The 27,969-nt window shown below is 32.6% G+C and overlaps 1 protein-coding gene across 1 annotated transcript in view; it reads right to left on the bottom strand.

Annotated features, from left to right (window-relative positions):
• Positions 1-27,969, bottom strand: part of LOC142326949 (dynein beta chain, ciliary-like) — a 235,359-nt gene that overhangs the window by 179,616 nt on the left and 27,774 nt on the right. The window contains exons 9-16 of the mRNA XM_075369680.1: positions 24,794-24,989; positions 23,430-24,261; positions 21,948-22,063; positions 19,843-20,071; positions 8,575-8,652; positions 4,010-4,204; positions 1,864-2,033; positions 813-1,035 (exon numbers count right to left, since the gene is read on the bottom strand). Of these exons, the coding sequence (XP_075225795.1) occupies positions 813-1,035; positions 1,864-2,033; positions 4,010-4,204; positions 8,575-8,652; positions 19,843-20,071; positions 21,948-22,063; positions 23,430-24,261; positions 24,794-24,989 (2,039 nt within the window). The remainder of the gene's footprint in view (positions 1-812; positions 1,036-1,863; positions 2,034-4,009; positions 4,205-8,574; positions 8,653-19,842; positions 20,072-21,947; positions 22,064-23,429; positions 24,262-24,793; positions 24,990-27,969) is intronic.

Genomic DNA, 27,969 nt, shown 5'->3' with positions numbered 1-27,969 from the left:
ATGAGTTTAAAAACTCAACTCTACTTTGTACTAGAAACTTTTGAGACAAATGACTTCGGTGATTTTCCTTAAAAAGGTAAACATTTTTGCTACATTTTTCTAAATTTTTGATTCAATAGCATCCTCAGAAATGGAATCAAAATTGATGAAAAATTTTGAAAAATGTAGCAAAAATACTTTTTATTTTTATAGAAAATCATTCAACCAATCATTCTCAGATACTTATCATTACATTTTGTTTATATATTATTCTTGCAGTGTTATCACTTATGATCTACTTCCTGGAATTTTCACTCCTCTCTTGACAAGAGTCAAGAGAGTACAGTCTTCTGACAATACTGTTAAGAAGAATGTATTCACTTGACTCTTCTTTAAAAAAGAGATAAATAAAGCTCTATTTGGGCTATGGTGATGATAAATTACAAAAATGAATAAACTAATCTTTCACAATAAGTGGGATAACCATACCACCTAACCTTCCCTTAATTAATTAATTTTATCTTATTTCTTTGCCAATCAATAATGTTTTCTTGATTAGCATGAATTTTAAACAAGCGCTTCATTAAAAGAAGAGTAAAACTGACACCTTTTTTAGTTATAGACTACAGTATTTGATTAGTTTCTTAATTTTGTCTTTACTTCAGAAACTTGGTTTACATGTCAAAACTGATTACATTATTAAACGTAAAACTAAGATACAGTTTGGTACTGTATAATTTCTTCTTTGGTATTATTATTTCCAAGGATCATAGGAAACATTGGACATATTACATAATGTTGCACTAGTTTTGTACCACATCAGAATACAATACCTGTAACAAAACATAAGTCTCTTCTGGAAAATCCATATCATATGTTTTGACCATTTCAATAATATCTTTCAGAGGTTCAAACATATAATCAGTTGTCATCTGTCTATCCTTGACTTTCATAAGATAAACCATGACTGAAACAAGACCATCATAATCACCTTCCACTAATTGTTTATTTAACGTACTATCTGCTTCTTCAATAAATGTTGCTAACTCGTTTAAACTGAAAACATAATTTTTTTTATTTTACTTAATACCATAACCAAAAAAAAAATTGTTTAAATGGTTACAAATAAAAACAATTACGAAAATCATTCTACTATCACACATAAAAAGAATTACTTTATACAGGATTAGTTAAATGATTGATTAATGCTTATATAGTATAACAAATAAACCAACATTGTACAAATGCATGTTAATCATGCATTCACTAAAATGAACTGAACTTTTCTTGTTTTAAGAGGCTTCACTGTTATGTTCATTAGCTTAATAAACATCCACATACAGTAATCCTTACGTATATTACGCTGGAATTATCAGACCACTGTAACAGCCAATATTAATAAAAATTGAAACTTAAAAAAAAACTTTGCACTCTATATTCATCTTTACACTCTTTTTTTCTAATCATTCTTTTGTTTTGATTCTTTTTGTCTTGCTAATAATTGAGATGGGAGTGAAGAAAGAGGGGGAACATCCTCCTCCTACATATTTTCTTCTTTATCAGTATTTTTATATCCATTTGTGTTCACTTCTGGGCTACTCCATTAAACTGTATAGTTTAACAGTGGTACTACATCGTTAATATCATAAGATTATAAACATTACAAGAGTAGGGTCAATAATACTCTGTGAAACAGATATATTTACAAATAGGTAGATTTATGGTGGATTATGTAGAATTATGGTAAATAATGTAGATCCATTGGCAATGTAATGAGAAGTTGAACATTAATGGTTTTAATATTACATGAATACCTTAAGCACAAAAAACAAATCATATTAATTTAACGTTAACATTCTTTACTTATTAATAATAGTGAAATACCCATCAATGACGTGATTTACTAAGTGCTGTTTTAACATATTGCTCCATTTGCATACAGTATTTAACAAAGCTTGTTTAAATGGATTTATATCAACCATCATCCATTCATAAAAAATCTTTTTTTGTTCAATTTTGCTGACCTCCACATATAATTGTTCATAAATGTCAATCTGAAAGTAAAACCAACAAGAAAATAAAATAACTGATTAAATCTTGCTGTCGTCAAAATTTATTATAATAGAATAACTGAACACACTGAGAATCAGTTATTATATAGAGAATTCCTTATCTTAGTTATTTTATTATGCAAATAAATAATTCATTATGCTTTACTGTGCAAAGTCACTGTCTTTTGGCCCATACTGCCCAGTCCAAAATGGTTTTTACACACAAAAAGCATGATGCACATCTACCTCTTCTCAACCAACTGAATTCTGCGTTTAAGTTTATATCTAACCATTGATCATTAAACAAGAGTTTTTTTAAATGGCATTTAAGGAAATTAATTACCTAAAATACAAAAACATTCATGGTAGTGCGAGAGAAATTCTCAGAAAATAGTTAACAAACCTTAAATTTTTCAGTGATAACTTTTTGTTAAAATTTCACAAATGAAAAAATTAACTTCAAGTTCAATATTAAAGAAGGATATATTAAATATATAAAGGAGGAATATTCCTCCTTTATATCAAGGTATATTTCTTTGATATATCAAACTTTTTCCTGGCTTTCCTGATTTTTTCTAAAAATTCCTGACTTTTCCTAGGTTTATATTTCCTGACTTTTCCTGCCCATGGGAACCACGACAAACGGGTCATAACTGGTGATGAAGCATGGGTGTATGAGTAAGACACCAAAACTAAGGCCCAGTCATCCCAATGAAAACTTTGGTTTATGTGAAGCAATGCTAAGAAAATGGCTGGATTTGTGGCAGAACAATTTATGGTAATTGCACCATGATAATCTACTTGCTCACACTTCACTGCTTGTTCGTAAAGTTTTCGCCAAAAACAATACAGTTATGATGAACATGGCCCCCTGTGACTTCTTATTCCCAACACTGAAAAGAACCATGAAAAGACATTTTGCCAACACTGAAGAGATAGACAGAATCGCTAAAGAAGCTAACACCATATCAAAGATTGTGTTCCAGAGGTGCTTCAAAGATTGGAAAAAGGACTGACACAAATGTATTAAATCTGAAAAGGAGTACTTGATGGTGACAGAATAAATGTAGATTTTTAGAGAAAAACTAAAATTCCATGCATATTTTTATCAAACCTTGTATACTTGTATTTCATTATATCTCAATTTTTAATTCAGCCAAAAAAATTTTTTGCCTCCATTCTTACAATACCAGGGAATTTAAAAATATGGTAAAAGTAGTCAAACAATTCACTAAAAGAAAAATAAAGGCTTTGGATTATATAATTTAAATATATAACATCAATTTTTTTTTTTTAGTTGCAGCGTTAATAGTCAGTAGTTATACTTATGTCAAGTATAAATATTAAAGCCCAGACAATCAGTAAAAACAATTACCCATTATTTGCTTACTATGCAAATGAATTTTGATACATTCCATGTCTACAACATAATAGATTACTTATGTTCATTTATGTTCTTTCTAAACAATATTTAACCCTATAACTCATAAATAAACATGAATGTTAATTTAATATAACTCTTACTCTTGTCATCATGAAAATGTTTCAACAAAATGCAAATGCTAACACTAAAAGCATAACTGACAAGTTGTGTTTGTCAGTTATTAGCATTTTAGAAATGCTAATCAGACATTTCAATGCCAAATTTATATTATATTACACAGTTAAAAAATGTTTACCATGAATTTGTGAACTGAAATTAATCAAAAAGGGCTAAAAGTATGAGTAATTACAGTACACATGGCAATAAGATAAACCTTCCAGTAACAAGAATAATGCAGATGTTTTCACGGTAATTGCACACAACTACATCAATTACAAGACACCATTTATTTAAGAATAATAAAGGTATTTAAAGTGAAAAATTCATTTAAAAATGGACAAAATAATGATTTAAGAAAAATAAAAGCATGTAAAATATTTTCAGATCTACAAGTTGCTAAATTTGTATTCTATATCAATAAAAAATCAAGAACTACCTGGCTTTTAAATTGTTCTAGTTTTGGCGGTGATTCTTTCAAAATTAATACTCCCTCTTCATCAACTTTTCCAACAATATCAGCTTCTTCAGGTGAAAGAGTTCTTCCATATTTTAAAAACTGCTGTAAATACAGCTGCCTATTATCTAGCCATAAATAATTATATTGCTCAAACGCTGAACAGTATTCAATTGCCTATATTAAACATAAATGAACTATCTTTATTCCTACAATTACATTATTAAATTAGAAATATGAAAGTTTTATTAAAATTTAATAAGTCAAAAAATGATCTTCATAAAAAGGATGATAATACTTGAGAAGCTTATATAACCTACCCTCACACTATTAAAACGCACGTATTATTAAAGTAATTTATAATTGTTGGTAAAGATATTCTTTTTTAAAATGAACATTCAATCAGGTTATTACTACCTGAGAAACACAAGGAATAATATAATACTTCACTTCATATAAACCTTATTTCTTTTACCGAAATTATTTTTAAGATTCTTATTATTCCTCTGTATTGTTAAATTATATTTTTAAGTCTATTAATACCAACCACCTAGTACAGAAAAGATATTAAAAAAGTTAAAAATAAAAAATACTAAAGCAAACCATTCATATGGTGTAATGTAACAAACAGTAGTCACGTTAACATGTTTAATATCTTTTATATGCAGTTTAATTAAATAATGGATGCAGGATCTGTGAAAGTACTGTGAAAATTAAGGTAAGATATGTAATATCTCAATATTCTGTACTAGGTGGTTTATATTAGTAGAATTTAAAATATAAACCTTAATTTATATTAAAGGAAAGATAGACACAGAAAAATGTTCAAACTATAGTCCAAAAAATAAAAACAATTTTTAAATATATAAGCAATAATGATCCAGATGGTATATAATGATCCACCAACAGTACCATACACACATGCATAACAAAGAAATTGTAAAGAGGCTTTGAATAATAACAAAATTTTGAAGTTAAATGAACTTCAAAAAAATTTTCACTTTAGAAATTTTTTTTACTTTCTTTCAAGCAATTTAACATAAATTATTAACAGAATTATCGCAACTATAAACCAGGACATAAAAATATAATGCAATAAATTATGAAACAGCAGCAGTATTATGATTCTGTGACCTTGAGAGAGGATAAGGAGATCTGTATTAGAAATGATAAATGGGAAATTCAAAAGTATAAAAAAGGAAAGACAATGAATTCATAATATATTGACATTTAACAAATAGAATTAATAAAAGGTACAAAGCATTAAAGGAAAATATGTGTATCACAGGATACACATATAAGTCAAAAAAATTATATTAGAGGTCTGTTATTAACAAATGCTATTAAGAAAAGAAAAGAAAATCCAGTAGTTGAATAGAAAAACACATCAGAAGAAAAGAATTATGGATAAAATATATATTTATATTCCCAAAGAAGAAGATCCTAGTCAAATTTTTAATATTATAACCATATACTACATTTATATTTCATTGCTTCATAATTAATAACTAAAATAATTTTACAAGAATAAATAGATAAGATGCATAATGAACTAGACGAAAACAAAGATTTTCAGAAAGCATAGAAATATAAAAACCAATTATAGCCATCAAATTAATTTTAGAATGCTTTCATTTTCGGCTTAACAAAAACATATCTTACAAACATAATTGTACATGAATTTGGCCTTAATAATGATGTAATAAAATGCTGATGATGTAAGATTGTAATAAAAAAGTACTGATACATAGAGAAAAAAGATTTATGATTTATAAATCATAATCAAGAAGTTCATAGTTATAGAAAAAGGATGTAGTATTTTTAGTGTAATTTGTATATGGAAAAAGTAATAAAGAAACAAAATTGAATTTTTAAGCTAACATAAAAACCCACTGACAAAAAACATCTTTACATTAAAAGATTTTCTAAAGAGAAGAAAGAAGTAATACAAATAGTAGACAAGTGTACTAGGCAAGCCAGGAGAGTTTTACGTAGAAAAGAAATTTGTTGATATCAAACTTAGATTTCAATTACAAAGAAATTTTTTTAATATTTGTACGGAAAAAACAAATATTTAAAATATTGAAAGGAATATTTTAAATATTTCCTTGAAAGGACTGTAAGGAAGTGAAAAAATAATGTAGTGTTATGTGGAGATGTAAAAATTTAGGTGAGCTGATAAGATAATGGGTAAATAAACAACTGGATAAGAAAGACATCTGTGGCAGAATTTTTAAAAAGTAGGATAAGAATAATGTGCCATAATTTATAGTATCCAAGACTGGTGAATTTAATTCTAAAGAGAGATTTTTTAGATAAAGCAGTATATGTTAACTTAGAGATTGAAGTGGAAGAGCAAGATATGGAAAATGCATCAAATCAAGTAATTACAAAAAATCCTTTAGAAGTATTTAACTAGGTGAATATCAAGAGTGACCAACCTGATCTTTTAGTTTTTATGTCTTAATAATTGGTTAGACAGTTTATAACTGATTTTTACAAGTAGTTTACTGGTAGTGGTTTTTACCGATAGTTTACAAGTGTTTGTTTTGGGCAATCTTAGTTTTTATTAAAAAAAATTTGAAAAATCATAAAATCAACACCTCACCGCTCCTCTTATAAATCTGAATTTTACTCACCTAGAATACACAAAATAGGACTGTTGTTTTTCATAGTATAAGAATATAAATATACAAACATACAAAATCAATAAATTAAGTGGAAAACTTTTACAGAAAGAACTACAAAAAAACAGCAAAGCTAAGTTGTTGTTGTTGGCAAAGAATATTATTTTCACAAACCATTAATTTTATTAACATAAAATAAAACTGAAACATTTTTTAAATTCATCTAGAATACAGTGCTGCTGTAGACATACACTTTTAATTAAAAAGTAAACAAACATCTTTATCTTGGGCAAAAAACACTTCTACAATCACCCAGACATGATATATTTCTTGTAATAAACAAAGATATATCAGTATATATCTCAATTAAAATAATAGAATTACCATCTGCTTTATGGCAAACTGAATGAATAGCTGGAGCACACTACAGTATTTCAAATACTTGAATATAAACAAACAGCCCTAAGTGTATACAAATATAAACAGTCCTAATAACCATAAATAAGATAAAATTTCATTTTCCCTAGAATATTTAGCATGTTAGTCCCTAGGTGAAATTTGCAATGCAATGTCACGTAACAGATATAATCTATAAGAATGTGGTGCACTGTTAGTTGGCGTAGGTAGTCGCAGTGTGCACAAACAGGTGCATGTGTTTGCGCTATCAGATATCCATGAGTAAGCCTAGTGTGCCCTATTTGCAAACGACAGATAATAACCTTCTCTCAACAGTTTCCAGGAGGCTGGAAACAAGCCTCCTTTACAGGAGCATCAGCACACTCGCCTAAAATCTCAATGTGGCTGAGGATCCAGAGAAAGCTCACTATTGTATTATGGTGATTAATTTGAGAGATGACACAATGAATCTCAAACAACAACAAAGTGTCTGAGTATACATCAATCGCTTGTACGGCACTCGTGGAATCTGAACAAACAAGCATATGTCAAAATTTTGGAATAATTATAATAACATACATATTCTGTTGCCAACCACAAAATCACAACCAACAGAACTAACGTTTCTAGTACACTTTTAGACAAAATGAAAAACAATCTGATAATATTGTAATGATGTAATGATTTGATTAATATATATATATATATATATATATATATATATATATATTAATTTTTACTAAATCACTGCTGACATAACATACCCACTCCAGCATGTAAATTCTTAAAACTTCTTAAATATACAAGTACAGTGACTAATATACTCTTAATTAAAATATATTTTTAATATTATAAAATTCTTCAGTGGAATTACTGGTAGCATTGTAGAAAGCAATTCAAAGATCTTACGGAAGAATGAGTTATTTAATTATTCTGAAAGCAAATCTTTTATAATTAATAATATAAAAAAATATTTATGATAAATAATTTTCAAGATTATCATATTTAATCAAGATAAATAAATAATTATTACAGTAATTACAAGATTACAAAAAATTACTAATGAAAAACAGCCACAGCCAGAAATTAATTTGATTTTTTTAAACTTAACCTGTATATTTTATGAACCCATAATAAAATGAAATATAAATAGCAAATACCTTTCTGTACATGTCCCCACATTTCATAAAGTTTTCATTTTAACTTAACATTTCTATCAAAATTGTAAAACATGCAAAAAAATTGTAAAACACACAAAACCTTCCCAAATTATTTTGATGCCATTAAAAATCTATGAATATAAGCTCATTTTTTTAAAACTGTAACTGTGAATTTTATGATATATTCTGATAAGTATTCTTTTATAAAGTTATTTTTATTCTTTGGTATTTTCAAATCAAGGTGGATCTTACCAGTTATTTGTTAAAAACTCATGTTTTGTAAATTTGGTTGAAAGAATAATTAGCTGTATATATATATTTATATATAGATCCTATTATTAATGAAGATATAAAAAAAACTTACTTCATGCATTGCTAAATTCACTCTTGCTGATGTCTCTGTTTTCATGTCATCAACGTCAGCATTTTTCAAGACATGAATCTAAAACAAAAATTTTCTTTTATTAGTGTTAATTTAGCAAACACATAGATTTTCATTTTATTTGGTATTAATAACTTATTAATGTGATTAAAGTGAGTTTTTATCTCTCAGAACCTCTAAAATACATTCTTAAACTTACACAAAATGGCCTTTCAAGAGCAGAAAATGGAAAACCTAATAACGCAATGAAAATTTCAAAAAATAAAATTATCAACAACTCACCTTCAGAAACGATGATTTAAAGAGAAACAAAAAATGATGTAGCAATTTAAAAAGGACTTAATAGTCATTAAAAGCACTGATATAAGTAAAAACATGAGTCTCTTCTTCACAGAACATGAGAAAGAGTAGATTAATGTTCTTATCTGCAGAATGGGCAACAAACTAAGAAAATATTTAACCACTGATAAGAAAAGGTAATGACTAATGATTTAAATTGGCAAAATAAGATCTGGAACAAGTGAAACCAAGAACTGAAGATTTAAAAAAGAAATAAAACAAGAATACAAAATGTGTAACTCAAACCAATAACACCAAATTAAAAACAGGAAGATCTGGACAACACTTCTGTTCATATTTTTCCTATATACTCTTCAGTAAAAAATAGAAAATTCTTAAATATCAAACAATATTAATACAAGATAAAAAGTGAAAACAAGAAACTGTATGTAGTCCTCCTTGGTTGAGCAAATCAATATAAATAATTAAATAATTTATTCATTTTAAAATTTTACTTCCTAAGAAACTTTTAAGAAAGTAATATTTTAGTGTTATTTTTGGATGAAGTTTTGTATTTATTAATAAGCTTAAAAAAGTTTAAGTTACAAAAGTTAAAAAATAAAAAAGTAAAGAAAATTAAAGAAATCAAAATTAAAAAAAACAGATTAGATTAAAAAACTTTAACCTAACTTATTTTTCACCTACTCCCCTGGGCTGGACATACTGTTTAACTCAGCTCAGGGGAGTGTCCTTTACTCTAAGGGGCCTCCATCCCTACTGGCAGTAATAAGTTCGGCATGACAGGTCAGCTCCCCAGTTGGATTTTTTCATTTTTTATTGCCCACTCTAATGGGGGTACTCCATTACTAGATTCCCCCCACCAGTATCAGGTCTTTTCATTTTATCTACTAGTCTCCCTTGGAGTCCCCAATCGATCATTGGAACCGGCACACCTTGGCATGCTGGCTCTCCCGATTGAGGCTGTCCACCCAATCCTACACTAAAACCCTCTTCTTCTACCTTCTATATCATTACATCGAAGCGCCTCCCTCCAGTTACTCTGCAACATCAGCATATACAGAACTATGTCCTCTGGCTCTAGATTTGCAATACCAGCCCAACTATGTTGTTCCATCCATTTCTCACACTTTAAAAGGGTGTGCTCAAATGAGACCCGTTCACCACAATATATACAGTCGGGCAACTCCCTCCTTCCAATTCTATACAAATACACTTCAAAATTACCGTGACCAGATAACATTTGCATCAGGTAAAAGTTTGTCTCACCTAACCTTCTATTATACCATACTCTTAAATTGAGAATTAATCTCCTTGTCCATCCAGCCTTGACACCCAAGTTCCATCTGTCTTGGCATATTCTTAGCATTTCATTTCTAACTTCAGCACTGTCACCGTCTTCATACTTATGGGCACGCTCAAGAACCAAAAAGTCTATGGGGGGAGTCCCAGCCAGTACACATACTGCATCATAAGAAGCAGTCCGATATGCTGCCACCACGTCTAACAAGGCTCTTCGATGAATTCTCCCCAGTCTGATTCGGTTCCTATGTATACCAACTGCATCCTTCCAAACAGGTGTGGCATATAACATAATGGAAGAAACCGCCGACATAATGGCTCAACATTTAGACACCCGCAGTGCAACCTGTGAAGTCATCAGACGACTTAATGCCATAAGAATCCTTTCTGCCCTTTCACAGCACTCCAAAATGAACCTTATAACTTGTCGATTGTCACATCAAGGTACTTCAACTTAAGGCTTTCTTCTATGAGGTGATTCCTGACCACCAACCTGATTGGATCAACTCTACATTTCCCTGTTAAGGAAATATACAGACACTTATCAAGAGCAAGTTGCAGACCGTGGTCTGTCATCCATACATGGAACAAAACATGTGTAGCATTGACCTTGTACTGGATCTCCTGCTCCGTCCAGCCACTAATCATAAGGACAAAATGTCTTATTACTAATAAGGACTAAATGACTTGGTAACCTGGTTTTGTTCTTACTTCCTTGTACAAAGTAAAGGAATTGTATGGTGAAAGCTAAAAATTTTGGTTATCAGATTTCAACGGAAATATCAATTTTGACCATCCCTGAATCCATTTTGACTAGTTTCAGCACGATATACTTATGTACGTATGTATGCACGTATGTATGTACATATACCTCGCATAACTCAAAGACAATTTGCCGTAGGATGCTGAAACTTTGCATTTAGGACTGTTCTAATATCTACTTATGCATTTCCCTTTTTGATTGCAATCTATTAAACCAAAAGTGTCCAAAACCCAAGCTAATTTGTTTTAATTTTTTTTTTTATTTAAATATATTGATTTATTAATAATTAATAACCTACGAGGGACATTCAATAAAGAGACAAACTGATGTAGAAAAAAACTCTTTTTACAAAATGAGACTTTTACTACTTCTCAACATAATCCCCGCCAATATTAATACACTTGTCCCAACGATGAACTAGTTTTTTATACCTGATGCAAAGAAGTCAGTCTTGTTGTTTTAGCCACTTTCCCACAAATTTTTTGACCACCTTGTTGTTGCTGAAATTTTTTTCGACATAGTGCCTCCTTGAGTGGACCGAACAATTGAAAATCCAAGAGAGTTAAATCTGGAATGGTTTCTTGGATCAGCTGGACGGTGTGAGGGCGATCATTGTCGTGTAGAAATATCACGTCTATTCTTTCAGATCCGCATGTTTTTCTCACATTGCTGGCTTTACTTTTTTCATCAGCATGTCTGAGTAGTAAACACAGTTTTCTATACACTGATTTTTCAAATAATCACAAAAGACGATACCTTGGACATCCCAAAATACGGTCATAATGACTTTTCCCGCTGATGCTGGAAAATCACACCAGCTCGGTGAGCTGGTGTGCTTCCATTCCATGCTTTGTCTTGTGGACTCTGGTTCAAAATGGTGAACCCACGTTTCATCATACGTTAAAATTGTGTTTAGAAAAGTCACCTTCCCTTTCATAGCGTTCTTTCAAGACTATACACACTTTGAATCTTGTTTCCTTGTGTTGTTGTGTTAACTCTTTCAGGACCCACCTTGCACTTTTTTTGCTGTACTTAATCTTGTTACCGATAACGTTATGAACTGTGCCAACACTTACTGCAAATGTTTTTGCTATACGTCAACTGTAATACATCAGTATTCATGAATAATGTTGTCAATGTGGGTTCCAGGCGAAGGAGTTTACACTTCAACTGGCCTGCCAGGGCATTGCTCGTCAGACACTGAGTTCGACCGTTTTTGAACTGTTCTACCCACTTTTCTGTGGTTCATACAAATTCTGTGGTTCATTTCACCATACTGAAAAATCATTCGAGAAAATATTTCAGCTGGTTTTTCACCTTCAGAAAGCAAAAAACGAATCACTGAACATTCTTCAACTAATATGGAAATTTCAAGCTGACACGCCATCGTTGAATGCAATATTGAGGTTATAAACAAAACAATTTTTATCCGTCACTGTTCTCAGCTCATCCCAGTTGGCATCACCTTAAGTCATGAAAGTACAAAACTCCTACTGTTTCATTCCTACATCAATTTGTCTGTTTAATTACTGATTGTCTCCCGTATGATTGTAAAGCAGTTTTACCATAAATAATAATTGAATATTAATAAAAAAATATATGACAAAAATATCAGAAGTTATTAATGAAATAAAATTTTATGTACTTTTCATTTTTTTTAAATATGTATATATAATTTATACATAAATAAATCTGATTTTTTAACTTAATTAAAAACTATAAAAGGTATAACATTTTTTATTTTCCTGGTTAAGTAATCTAAAGAAAAACCTAGAAATAGAGTTTAGAAATAGTATTTTTACGTGAAGAAATAAAAACATATTTTAAGATATAATAACATTTAATGTGCGGCATCCTAATCACACAATTTCCAGGATTACAGTCACAAATTTAATCAAAAATTTCAATACATTGGGTAGAGTTTTAAATAAAAAGCCTGGCTGACCCATTACAGATGAAGTTATTGAAGAAGGAATATTAACTGAAATTTTTGTTAATATTCAACAATCGGCAGGCAAGAGCAACAGCACAAAATATTTCAAATAGGTAGTCAATGCAGAAAGTATTAAAACATAAAATACCATCCGTACAAGATTCAATTAGTATCTTATTGAAGATGATTTTGACAGATTAACAGCAAGAACTATTCTTGATTAAATACATTGTTCAGTGACAAAGCCTCATTTAGCTTATAGGGGCTGTTAACAAATAATAATAGGGTAATGATCCAAAGAAAACCCTCACTAGTATTGTGAAAGTCATATACCAAACATCCACAGTAGTTAAATGAATGAACTGGAATAATAGGTAACACGCTTCTTGGACTATTTATCAATAACAGTATAACTTAAATGGTGGTATGTACTGTGCTTTGCTGAACAAGCAGATAATTCCAGCTCTCAACAAATTATTGAGATAGCTCATAGACTGAACTGACAACCTTTATTGATGAGAGTTACTTTTTTCAGTCAGATGGTGCTCGTCCACACTATGCTCACAACATGAGAAATGCAATGTCAATAACTTTGTTAATTTACCAATAAACTAATAAAAATCTTTAGTTAACTTTGTAGATAATTTAGTCGCAGAAAATTATGTAAATAATGTTTATTAAAATTAAATACACATTTTAATTTTTAAGCACCCGTTTTACCTTGTTTTTCTAAAACTCTAAGTGAGATAGTATGGGACCACTTTTATTCAATTTTTCAGATCAAAAACCATAAGGAAGCACCAATTTTCCCTTCGCTTTGTACCCCAAATTTTAGTATGGTTTAATTTCACAGAGGGAACAAAAAACAGAGCTAAATGTTCAGCGAGCCAAAACTCTCTAATGAACAATTTTACATGAAATTTTCATTTATTTTTGGCTACCATCTCCCGAGAGATTACCAATGAAATCTGGAATTACCTGCACACACACATGCATGCAGTGTCCCACAAGGAAACATAGGTCTGGAGACGCTTTGTTAAGCAAGTTACAGCTAGCAAAAGATTTCACCCGGAATTCAGCTAGAATGTTAACTGAGGGTCAAAATTATTGAGTTTCCTACGGTTTTTGACCTAAAAAATTGAATAAAATAGTTTCAAGAGCTGTATCTCCAGTAGTTTTCATGATATCTGAAGTAAAACTGAAAAATAAATGAATAAAAAATAAATAAATAAACATTTTAAAAATTCATATTTTACTGAAGAAACACAACTTGAGAAAGAACTAGAATACCAGGGTGGTTTCAGACACTGGGGGAGCTGTCCAAATTAGATCATGAGTGTCAGGCTAATAATGGATTACAACAGGAAAAGAAACAGAGACATGGTGATAGCATTTGTAGATTTTATTCAACTTTGAGCAGTTTATATTCAACTGCCACAGAAAATTCCTACTAAAAATTCTAAGACACACCTTAAACTACATACCAAATTAATAAGCAGGATAAAACTAGCTTTCACAAGCACTAAGTCGAAGGTAAAATTCAGGGGTAAACTCTTAGAACCATTTAAAATCAAAATAGGCCTGCGGGCGAGGGAATGGGCACTAATCGCTATTATTCAACTGTGCTCTAGAAATTGTAATGAGGGAATGGCTCAAAAAATGACCCCAAACTAAAAGTAGGCCGAAAAATCAAAACAAACTGTCTTGTCGCTGATTGGCACTGCTAACAAACTATATCAATGAAGCTAAATCACAGATATTAGAACTTCAAAACACTGCAAATAAAATTTATATCAAAATATCATTCAAAAGCCAGAAATTATGCCCCAAAAGCAGACACAATTAAAACAAGTATAAATAGTAATAAAATCAAAGCAGTAACCAGATTTAAATACCTCACAGAAATAATAACAAACAACCTGAACTAAAAAACCTTGATCCAAATAACAGTAGGAGAGCTGTTAACATTTTAGGGTAGGTATTTGAAGCACAGTGAAAATCTATGTAACACTTCTTTTGTAATGTCTGAATACAAAATCAAAGACCTGGCTGAAGGGTAATATGGAGCCTAGCCAATCCTTGTATTTCTAACTTTGCGAAATTTTATTTACAAAAAAAATCCTTGAGGTATTTTGAAATTTTAATACCTTCAAATATTATATTAATGAAATAAATCATAAAAAAGCCAGATTATTTAGTAGGGTTTAAACTTTTGCCAGGATGTTTCAAAATTGTATTTCATAAATATCGAAACAATATATTTCAGGCATGCTAAGGTTTAGACAGAAAAATATTTATACCCAGAAAAAAAATATTTTTAAAAGGACAGGTCATTTTTTTACCTACCAGGTGGACATCTGGCTTTGCATTTACCACACCATAGCGCCTCAGCATAGTGTATGGGGCTGTGCTGGGGCCGGAACTGCTTTCTGAAGCACCTTGACCTCCTTGAGCTTGGAGGCCAGGGTCTCGCAACCTTCTGCCGCAGCAGAAAGTACCTCTTAATTTTTGTCAAATGAGCAAGAATAGTCTTCCTCACACCTGAACTCACACTGCGGGGGAGCTCTAAGAATTCTATCAAATATTCCAGGTCGCCCTGGGCTGCTTTAACAGCAAGGAAGAATTGACAGGTCTGTTCTTCACTTGGTCCGCCCTGACAAGGCCTGTACTACTGGATTGGGTTCAACCCGGATGGATGTCCCTACATCCATTTCCTATACCTCATCTTCCAATGTTGAAGAAGTTGACACTCCTGGAAACCTTCCATGACCGGTGTTTCCCTATCCTCCCTATCCATGGGAACAACTAATTCTCGCTGTCTTCCTCCTAATGCTGTAGTGGGCAAGCCCACTGGCGTGATGACTACCTACAGTGAGCCACAGGCAGCTGGAGTCCTTTTATTTTTTTTTCCTGTTTAGCCTCCGGTAACTACCGTTTAGATAATTCTTCAGAGGATGAATGAGGATGATGTGTATGAGTGTAGATGAAGTGTAGTCTTGTACATTCTCAGTTCGACCATCGATGTGTGGTTAATTGAAACCCAACCACCAAAGAACACCGGTATCCACGATCTAGTACTCAAATCCATGTAAAAATAACTGGCTTTACTAGGACTTGAACGCTGTAACTCTCGACTTCCAAATCGGCTGATTTGAGAAGACGTGTTAACCACTAGACCAACCCGGTGGGTTAGGCAGCTGGAGTCCTAGAATATTCTCCTGTCACTCTGCTGCTGCTGGATCGACTGGGTGAAGTACGATTAATAATAATGCAATCACAGATTACGGCTCTCGTTCTTAAAGAACCCAAGCAGGACTAAGGAACGATCCCTTTACATGTCACAGCGACTTACGACCAGAAGTCGTTGCCACCTTATCGCCTCGTTGAGGCGGGTGCCCAAACAAATTTTTTGCCTTATACCCCGTGAATAATTTAGAATAATGAGTCTTAGTTTAAATTGACGCAACTGTTGCTGTAACTCTTAATCAGAAAACAATCTTTTTAACTACTGCAGTATTTTTTCTAACTACTGCAGGCTTGCTAAATAGACCACGTGTAAAATCACGTGATCTTGCGAAAGCCAATCGCACTGCAGCACGCTTCAACTCAGCCGGCTGCCGATATACGCTCTCTTTCACACTTCAACCTACTCATCGCACTCACGTATAACATCGCTTCTCGGCCTCTGGCCCCGTGCTGTAAAACTTGTGTTTACTGCTACCGGTAGCGATAATTTGCTTTCTACAAGTACAGCGTGCCTACGTTTACGTCGTCGAGGCTGACAACGAGGCTTCCACAGAGTTGATTTTATTCACTCTCATGGGGAACGGCCGCTCTCTGCGATCGTGGTGGGCTTGGTCTCGTTGAGTGTCTTGTGGATGCCTTAGTTTTCTGATGAGCAATTCACCATCGTGGGAGTCACGAGGGGTACGCTCGATGTCGCACTAGTGTCGGGATACTTCCAGTTTGGATCGAGTATCGACAACTTGTTGGCGAAGTTGGGATGGATCCTGGACGATCTCCCAGACATCAGAGTGCTGGTTGCTCTAGATGCTAACGCCGCCAAGTCTTCCGCCTGGGCTTCACCACTCACTGACCACAGAGGCGCTGATTTCGCACAGTTCGTAGAAGCCAGGAATCTCTACTTGCTAAATGTGGCAGAACAACCGCCGACTTTCTTCCGAACTGGGGAAAAGTTACATCGACGTCACCTTGGTGACGGGCGATCTACTTAGGAGTACAAGTAGTTGGACTGTCTGGCTCGAGGCCAGTGTGAGTGATCATAGGCTAATAACCTAAGAGATCGCTTACAGAAGCGGTCAAAGAGCTCCAGATTCACGTTGCTATAACGTAAGGGTCCTGGATATGGACAGGCTACGGCATGACTGTGCGGCTGCCTTACAGGAATTGGAATGGCGCATGGTGCAAAGGGAGGAGGTAGAATTGATGGCTGAACAACTCAGCCGGGCCATCAAGACTGGCTGCGATAGGGTCCTATGGTGGCCCCGGCCAATGGATGGATCCTTAGGTAGTGGCCAGTCCGCTGATCTGCGAGTGCCTGGAACCGTCATGACCTCCGCTCCCAGGTAGCCGTCTGTTAGACGCAGGCGGAAACTCGGGAAAAATGGTGGTCCACTGACCTGAGCGTGTTGCGCGCAAGAGTTAGGTCCGCTAGAAGATATCAGCGTCGCCACCTAATGGAGATTATCGTTGACGACGTGCGCGCTGAGGGTCTGCAAATCTACCGGTGCACCTGTAATGAGTACGTTCAGGCCATCAAGGAAGCCAAACTCAAGTTTCTACAAGACTCCATGCGTGAGTTGCAGCGCAATCCCTGACAGCTCGCGAAGTCATGTTACCGGCCAAAGCCATTGTACATGCTGTCCTGTGTTCGATGCGGGTTTGGTGGCCGGGACCACACTTTAACATCGGTGGCGACTTACCAGGCGTTCCTGGATACTCCTGGAAGCAGAAATCGGCGTCAGGGCGGGTGAGACACAGGCACCACGAGAACAGCCTACCAAGCGGCTCTCTTATGAAAGGCAGCAGATGATATGTCCGGGTCAAGCTGGTCAATCTCTGGTGCCTTTCTCAGTGCCATTCGAATAACCGCTCTGTCTATATCTACGGGATCCACATCCCCTGCGCCAGGGAATGGTGATCCCGTGATCCCGTAGATGGTGGATCCCGTAGATATAGACAGAGCGGTTATTCGAATGGCACTGAGAAAGGCACCAGAGATTGACCAGCTTGACCCGGACATATCATCTGCTGCCTTTCATAAGAGAGCCGCTTGGTAGGCTGTTCTCATGGTGCCTAAGCTGGGGTTGCTTTCCCACTTATTGGAAGGTGGCTTTGGTGACGGTGCTCTTAAAATCAGAAAAGGATCTGAGTGAGGTCAGCAGTTATCGATCCATCAGCCTCTTGCCGGTAATCGGCAAGTTGCTTGAAAGGCTGGTTGTGGAACGGCTTTGGGAAAATAACGATATGAACTATTTTCTAAATCGTAGGTAGTAGCGGACTGGCCGTCATTTGTACATGGTGTACTGAGGTGTCTTCGAAAGTATGACCTCTTACGCGGCATCCGTTTGGGCACATAGATTTATATCAAGCACTTATTCAAAATTTAAGGAGTGCCCAGCGCAGAGCCTTAATTGTATGCACTGGTGTTTTTACCTCCTACGAGGCTGCCACTGTATTGGGAAAGGCTCTCCCAATCGATTTAGTGGTGAAGGTTACGGCGGCCATGTGGAAATTGCAAAGAAGTAGTAAGGCCAAGTATTTGGGATGCGGTTTCGAGCCGAGCTTGTACCGAAGCGGAACGGTGATCGCAATGCACCTGTTCTAAATTTTGAACAGTTGCCCATCTCCTGCGCCTGCGTAGTCAAGCTTTACAGCCTCGCAATGGAAGCATGGCAGCAAGAATGGCAGGATGGTATGCCTCTCCTTCGTTTTTAAGGGCAACAGGAGCCTGAGTGCTCTCCAACCAAGTAAATTTAAACCAATATTTGTTTCGGTTCCACCTGACAGCTGATGAGCTGTGTGTCTGCAGGGAGGTCCAGTCGAACAAACACATGATGTTCGACTGCCCAGCTCTTGCGGGGGCCAGAACTCAGGCCACGCTGGAACTTGGAGGTGAAGGGGAAAATTGGCCACTCACAAGCACCGAGTCAATATGGCGAAAGTCACAGAGTCGAACCGTGTGGGAATTCTTTGATGTGGTTGCTTTGTTTAACCAACATTAGTAGTTTACCTAAAGGAAAAGACTCCTACTGTGCAGCAGTAGGAAGCTAACCGAGAGATATGGCTGGCTACCAGCCAGATTAAGGCTCCAAGCACTTTAATGGTGGACAGGTACTTGCTGGCATTCAACGTCCTAGGTATGGCAGCAAATTGCTGTCTTTGACAAGATAAATTTAATTATTAATAGTCATATATGTTTTAGTAGTTGACTGGATGCGCCTATCCATTTTAGACAAATGAGCGGTGACAAGTGGGCAGTGGGACAAGCAAGCAAGTAGTGTATGATGTCACGCTTATTCCACTCACGCTTTTAGGTTAGCTCTAGGAGCTAGTTAGGACCCTGGTCGCTAAAATGTAGTAGCCATTTGCGGTATTTAGGGCGACTGAATGAGGTGGTGGCAGGAGAAATGCCAAGCAAACCAAACCTTTCATCAATAAGCTTTTACCATAACACATTGCTTTATGTTTTTCCATGGTTCCTATGCATTTTAAAAAATGTTGATTGTTGTAATTTTTAACAACCTTAGTACAAAGACTAATTTATTGAGCTCAATAATTTCATATTGAAACATAAGCAAAATAAGTAAACGGGTAATTTATTTATGTATTCATTTGTATAAGCTATTTATTAATAATTAATAAAAAATTATGAAAAAAGATGCAAACAATAAAGATGCAAACTCATGCAAACAATAATAGTAACAATATTTACCTTGTAATCTAAAGAATTTTCTCTTTTAGAGATTTTAGGAACCAATTCAGCCATATTTATAATAAGATCAATCAAGTTATGAAAAATATTTATGAAAGCTTTTGGATCATTAGTTTCAAAATCAAGTGAAGGTGTAAATACAATCTCAGGTTCCATTAATTCAAGGTTCACACAGAATAAAGGAGCGTTGTTTTTGTCAGGCAGCATGTTTTCAACAAAAAATCCAAGACTGTTAAATTTTAAAAACAAATTTATAAGTTAATAACATATAATTTAGCATGTAAATATAATTATTTTTTTCATGCAATTAAACATCTATCTTTTGATACTTTTAAATATTTTTATGTATTTATTTTATTTACATATGAAGAGCAAATCAGAAACAAAAAAATTTAATTTACTAACCATTTTTATTTTTATTGAATAATTTTAACATGTCATCAATAAAGACATATGATTATAAACACATCAATTATCAAAATATCTTTTTGTTAACTGTCATCAATAATATGACCTGTTTTGATCATGGTCAGATCAGTGAGGTAATATAAGTTTATTATGCCAATTATTGGCCAACTTTCCCTTTCATTTTTTGGATAGTCCAATTTTGATACATATTTACATTAAAAAATATTCAACATATTTTTATTTGTTCAGGCAATTATAGCTTTTTCAATGAACAAAACTCATTGAAATTTTATCAGTAGCATAAGCACATATTTTTCTAATCTGGAAACAAGCTCAGAGATAATTTATCTGTTAATAATAACAATTAATAAAAATTAAAAATATTAGCTAAGTTCCTATTTTAGTTAACATTCAGTAGATTTTATAACATACTTGGCAGCATAGTTCTTGATTTCAATACATCAGTATGGTTTCAGTATAGACCTCCATATGGTTCAACTACTTTTGAAGACCATAGAACTAATTTCATAATTCAAATTTTGTTCATTTTATATTTTGTCATAATGTTAAAAATATATTCTAAAAATTGGGAATAACTGTGCAACAAAAAACTTTCCTAAAATTATGTTAATATTATGTTTTTCAAGAAACTTAACATAATTCAAGTCTACTTAACATAATTTTAATAAAATAAAATATTTAGGAAATGAGAAAACTAAATTTTTCAGAACAAAACAAAATCTAGCATAGAAACTTTAATATGAAGTAAATGTTAATAAAAGTTTAAGTGGGAAATACTTCATTTGTAAAAAAAAAATAATAATAATAAATTGTAAGGTCAATAATAGCATTCATGACTTATTTAAAATAGAAGGAATTTTATTAAAACCAAGTTAATACCTACTTTTATTTAAAATACAAACTTTAATTTCATGGGTAACAATCGAAAAAAAGATCAAAATTTTTGAAGGTGTATTGTCTAGTATGAAGAGAGTCAGTCAAAATGTCAATGAATTTATAGAACTCGGAAAACTTTTTAAATTCATCACTAGAAGAATAGAAAAAGAGATAAAAGAAGTGTAGAGAACTTATATTGAAAATCCCACTTTCATCTTTAATTATATCCCAAATGACCTAATTTTTATTATTGGATTTTATATTATATCATAATTCAATTTTTTTGTATTATAAATAACTTTTGAATAAATTTTTTTTTGTAATTTTTCAAATAATTTTTGAACTAAGAAGTTAAAATTTGGCATTTTCTGGAGATTCTGTAAGGTACAGTACAGTATAGTTAAATTGTAACATTCATTAACCAAAGCCTCTTTTTTTGATCATATATTGGTCATTTTTCACTAATTGGGCAAACTAAAAAGACCTTTGAAAAGTATTGGAAAAAGAAATCATTCAAATTGTTTATCAAAGGTAATACTACTATTATAATCCTTTTTTCAACTGTTTTTAACAATAAGTTCTCAATTTTTTATCAAACATTTATTGATAGCCATTTTATTAACATTTATTAAAATAAATAATCAGCTCATTGATTTCCATTTATAAAAGATGTTTCAGCAATTTGACAATTGTGGTCTGAAAGACTATAATCTACAGAAATTATCAAAACAGTGCTGCATCAAAATAATGTAAGTCCTCCATGTATCATAAAAATTCTACTATAAACTCAAACACAATACCTGCATCCAATAGCATGTAGTAATCCCTCCAAAACAATATCATCCATCATATCTAAATAGGTATACCATCTGTTACGTAATTCTTCATTTTCTTCAACCTCTTTCAACTTTAACTCCTACAAAAGAAGAAAAAATAATTACTTATTTATAACATAATAGTACAAAAATGTGTTTATATATACTGTGTATGAGATACATTTGTTATGCTAATAAAAAACAGCTTCTTTCCTCATTCCAAATGTGTATTTTTTAAAAGTAGGATTACTAGTAACTAAAATTAAATAAATATATTAAAATAAAAATAAATATAAAATAAAATACATATAAAAAATACTAATTAACTTGCAACTATTCAATTGCATATTAATGCAACTCTATATATCACCAATTAATCTAATTATATATTAATTAATACAAAGAGTGGCTGAAATGTTATGCGGTCACTCATAAATTGCAAATGAAAGAAGATAGTCAAATGAAACAAATATGGCATTAAAAATACATTTTATTTGCTACAAAAATACATTTGGTTTTCCATTTAGTCACCATTTATAGCTTACATATTTCTCCCAATGGTGAACTAGTTTTATCAGTCAGTCAATGAAAAATGCTGGCAGTCTTTCTTTGATCCACAACCTCCTATTTGATGGAAGCACCCCTACTTCTGCAACATTCTGTCCACTCATTACATGCCAGCATCCATTTCCAGAGTTTCAACATTATATTTCAGCCACCCCTAGTAAATTAATATAACATTAAAAATGTGAAAAATCTACTACTAAATGAATTACTCATTCATATAGTAATGTTTGGCTCTCATCCTATTAGTTTTCATTTTACTGAAGATAAAAAAATTGTATGGCATGCAGTACACTAAGCATAATGTTTATTATTGCTGCTCTAATTTTAATAATGCTTTCATTGTTAAAAAGAATGATGATCATCAGAATGAAGACTGGCTTTACCATATGTTTTACATTAAATCATCTAAACAGAAGTTTTAAAATTTTTATAACATTAAATAGTTAAAGTTTAGATAGAAGAAATAAGGTTACACATATCTATACCACATAATATAGTTTTTTCTCGTGTATATATAGTGTTATACCACATATACAGCTGTTTGCTCAGCAACTAATCCATGACAATCAAAATTCTTGCAAATCCAGACTTTTCAGCAAATTTTACTCAATACGAGTTAAAAGTGATAAGCAGAAAAAACAAAAGTAGAATTATAATGGGAACGCTTCGTGCTAAAAACATGATGTTTTGCACATTAAATTGTCACCCCCAAACTGTCACTCACTAAATTAATAAAAAAAACTTACTAACAGGTTCAAAAATTAAAAAAAAAAAAAACTATAAAAAAATGAGGACAATGAAAAAATGTACATCAAACAATGGGCTCTCATGAAAAAAAAATTAAAAGAATGTAATCTGATAGTACAAGTATATTAGTGAGATAATAGTTGCAACACTTACAGAAACAGTAAGCTGAGGTGGTGGTAGAATTTCAGAATCTGCAGTTGCTTTTCTTTTTTTCTTCTTGGCTTTGCCTTTACCAACAGTTTTTCCCTTAGCTGCTCCTTTACCTTTCTTCTTACCACCTTTTCCTACTTCTTTATCTGATTCTGTCTCTGAAGTCGAAGTTTCTTCTTTTGTTGCAGTCTTTTCAGCAACTCCTTTTAGAGGCTGAATTGAAGCTTGCTTTACTTCTTTTAGTCCAGACTTCTTTGATTCTAGTTCTGGTTGTAATGATAACCTTTGACGCTTTGGTTCTACCATTGTAGATTTTCTTTTCTTACCAGAAACTTCTTCTGGTAAAGTTGTTGGAGAAGGCTCCTTTTTGAATTCAACAGATTTTTTTTTTGCATCAACCTCCCTCTCATCTGCTGAAATAGGCTTCGATATTTCTGCTCTAGTATCTTCACCAGCAGGTTTCTCAATGACATCTTCTACCCCTTCTTCTTTATAATAAGAAGTATCCTCACCTTCATCCTCTTCAGATTTTTCAGCACCTTCAGTATCTTTTTCTAAAACTTCTTTAGTTACACCAGTATCCTTTTTCTCTTCAGCTTCCCCCATTTCTTCTTCCCCAATTTCTTCTTCTTGATCCAGTACATCAGGAGACTCGTCATCTTCTGATGTAACAGGGAGTTGATAATCATCAGGTAACAAATCCTTAATTTCACCTTCACTCTCTGTTGGTGGGGGAGAAGGTGGAGGTTCTGGCAAGGGCACATTGTGGTACAAATAAAAATTCTCTTTAATAAGTTCATGTATTTTTAGACCAGCTATAGTAATTTCATTATATCTGTAACAAAGCAAAGCAGAAATCTAAAACTAAACCAGCCAAACCTTACAATTAATAGCTACTAGCAATGTAGGGTTGATATATTTGATTATTATCATTTGGAAAGTAAAATAAGAATTCAATAATACAATTCAGCAAAAGAGCTTTAGTTCATTCAGTAACAATTTAAACATTAAGAATTTAAAGATAAGTAAGTCTACCCAGAACAATATATTAAACACTTTTCAAAAGAATTAAGTCTACATCAGCTAAACAAATAGAAGGAAACCTTCAAATCTACCATTAGCTTGATAAGAGTAAATGCATTGATTTCAACTACGAAAATTCTTCAAAGGGTATAAAAATGTATAGATCTATTTTTATCAGGTAAGAAGAACAATCAGAACAATAATTTTTTTTTTCTAATTTGGCAACATAACAGAGCTGCCACTAAATTCAGGTGAATGATACATCTACATTTTGATTCTATAATAATTTTATAGACTAGAACAATCAAAGTGGAACTGCAAAATAAAATTAGAATAAAGATTACCTCTTCGTAACTCGTTCAGGAACAACCTCCAAATCAAGAAGTGCTTCTTTATGTCCACCAACACGATCAAATAAAGGCAAAAAATTCCACTGATTAATCAACTGAATAACTTTTTCTAAATTTGCTTGCCCTCTTATTACTCTCTGAGCAAGTTTATTCACCAAATCTTCAACTCTTGTAATATAATCCCAAACTCCTGAAAAAAAAAATTAAAACTGAATGGATATAAGGATCAGATTTACCCACAAAATAACTGATTAATCCATTTAAGAATCTCTCTATAAGAGTTTCAACCCTCTTTATCATTTTATAACTTCAGATTTGAGTACAACAGTACTCAACTCATAGTTTACAATATGGAGACTTCAATAAGTAAGTCTGGTTATATAATCTTTGGTCATCTGTAAAAACTGGAAATTGTATACATCAAAGAAAAAAAGATAAAAATGCTGTTTCTTGTTAATCAAATTATGTGCTTGTTGTTAAATAAATGCTTAATAAATTAATCTTTTCCGGTCTGATTACCCAAGCTTGAACACCATATATTTTTGGATTCATTTTGATCATCGATGTTAAAATTTAGAAAGAAATATTTCAAAAGAAGATAGCTTTAGTCTGGCTTCAGATGGCTGTAGTCCTTACCCATGCAAAAAGAGTGATATGCTGAACCACACCAATGAAGAAAGTAGACATGTTGAATCAAAAAGCAATTTTAGCCAAACCTATGCTGATGTACAGAGAAAGATTATGCTTGCAGACAACTGCCAAGATTTCAGTCACCTTAAATCAGTGATTCTCAACCTTTTTAGTTCCACGACCCTCAAAAAGAAAAAAATATATATAATGAAAATGTCATCATCCCCACAACACAACCCAATGAAACCTAATAAAATTATTTAGCTGTGTTTATAGTTAAGGATTTAAGTGTGCATGTATAAATTGTACAAACTTGAGCAATTTACAGCTCCCAAATTTATGTGTACATGCACCTTGTAAATTAGTCTGCTTGCATAATATTCACTTCAGAGCATCATGTTCAAATATGCATATGATACATTTTAAGATGTTCCCCGCATTATGAAAGAGGCATAAGGGATTGCAGAATATCAGTTTAGTTTCAAATGCAAAACATGCGTCTGATGCCTTAAAGTTTTTAAAAGTATAGTTTCATTGAAAATAATAATTGAGGTTTTGGTTTTTTTGCGATCAAACAGTGTAACTGTTTACTTTTTTCAATTAGATTGTTATGTAAAATGAATAAACTTGAGAGGAAACAAAGAAAGCCATCTACATTCAATGAACTGATTGGTAAAGTGATTGTACAGTGACAGTTAATTAAATTATGGGTTTAACTCATTGGATGAAAAGTCACACTCATTTTTTTACTTTCAAGTCCTCTCTGATGAAAGCATGAAGCCATCAAAATTAATTTGACACTTGGAAACTAAACATCTGGATAATAAAAGGAAACCCTTGGAATTTACATACTTTACAAAGAAGATTACATACTTTGAGAAATCAACAGACTTCTATTTGTAAATAAAGTCATACTGATAAAACTACACTTTAAGCATCTTGTAGTATTAAGAGTAGCTAAGATGTCCAAACTCCCATACAATCACAGAAAACCTTATATTACGTGCTGCAATTGATCAGTGTTTTAATAGGCAGAAGAAATAAAAAAATTCTAATGACATAGTATCAAGGTGAATCAATGGCACAGATGCAGATGTTCACACGATAGTGTTTAGTATTCAATTTGATGAATTAACAGATGTGAGGAAATATCTCAGTTATGTTTTCTGAGATATGAATGCAATAGGGACAGATCAATCAAAATATGTTGTTTTGCAAATCAATACCTCTGGTCATGCAACAACAGGGCAATGTCTGTTTGATGTTTTTTATGAAGCTACTAAAAACTATAACATAAATTGGACAAAATTTACAGCAGTATCTAGTGATAGTGTAAAGGCAACAACAGGAAAGAACAGTCGATTTCTGAAAAAATTAAAAAATCATCTTATACCAAGTGGAGAATGGAAGCACTTTTCTTTTACTGCAATGCTCTTGCCACAAAAAATATATTGTTTATAAAGCTCTAAAAATGGTTAATTTTATTAAAAGTCTACCATCACAGAATAGACTGTTTGCTTAACTATGTGATAAAATGGGTAAAAAGAAAAAAGAAGTCAGATTGTTATCGCAGTGGTAAGTGTTGACCCAGTTATTGGAATTGAGAGATGATTTAATATTTTTCAAAGTAAATAAACTCCATTCTCAATGTTTTTACACAATAATGTGTATATGTTGCTGCTGTTGGCTTACTTAGCTGATGCATTTTTGTATTTAAATAACAAGAATGTGAATTTACAAGGACGGGATAAAAGCATTTTATTAACAACAGTAAAAGTTCATGCTTTCATTAAGAAGCTTGACTGACTGGTTATTTGCCTTCAAAACAAAACTTTTGATGTTTCCACTCGCTTCCGATTATAGTGAAAAAATTTGAATGAAGAAGACACTATTAATTAATCACCACAGTTCAGATAGCATGCATATGATTTCAGAGCTAAAAATTCACTTGGTGCAGTATTTCCTGGAAGATAAAAATGATTTCTTGAAGAGATGGGTACCATTTAGTGAAAACATTGTTGCAGCTGCTAAGTTACCAGGTGAAATTCACAACCAGCTCATTGAAATGTCTGCCTGACAAAACATTACAACTACAGTTCACATCTAAAGATTTAGATACATTTTGGCTTGCTTGTTGAAGTGAATATGGAAAATCAGTCACATCAGCATTGAACATATTATTAATCCTTAAAAAAATATTAATCATTAAAATGTTTATAAGATTTTTTTTCATAAAATGATTTCATTATTGTTTACAAATCAACAATGTTGTTTACACGTCAACCTGGGAGTCATGACCTTTTCAATCCATCTTGCTGTGAAAACTTTACAATCTACTTTGGAAAACTACATTGTGTATAATAAATGTTGTGAAAATCATTTCAGTGAAGCTAAAAAAAATTATCAAGATAATAGAACCCGAATACATGTATTTTATTTCAGGGCTGCTTCAGAAAGCACCTTCGATTGTAAGGTAAAATGTGAAAACATTGGAAATTGACAAGCAAAAATCCATTGAGCTCTAAAAAAAACTAAACTTG

Source organism: Lycorma delicatula, chromosome 6, assembly GCF_047948215.1.
Source record: "Lycorma delicatula isolate Av1 chromosome 6, ASM4794821v1, whole genome shotgun sequence".
NCBI classification, from domain to species: Eukaryota; Metazoa; Arthropoda; class Insecta; order Hemiptera; family Fulgoridae; genus Lycorma; species Lycorma delicatula.
Note: the sequence above shows the minus strand (reverse complement) of the source record. Positions and strands in the feature narration are given on the sequence as shown.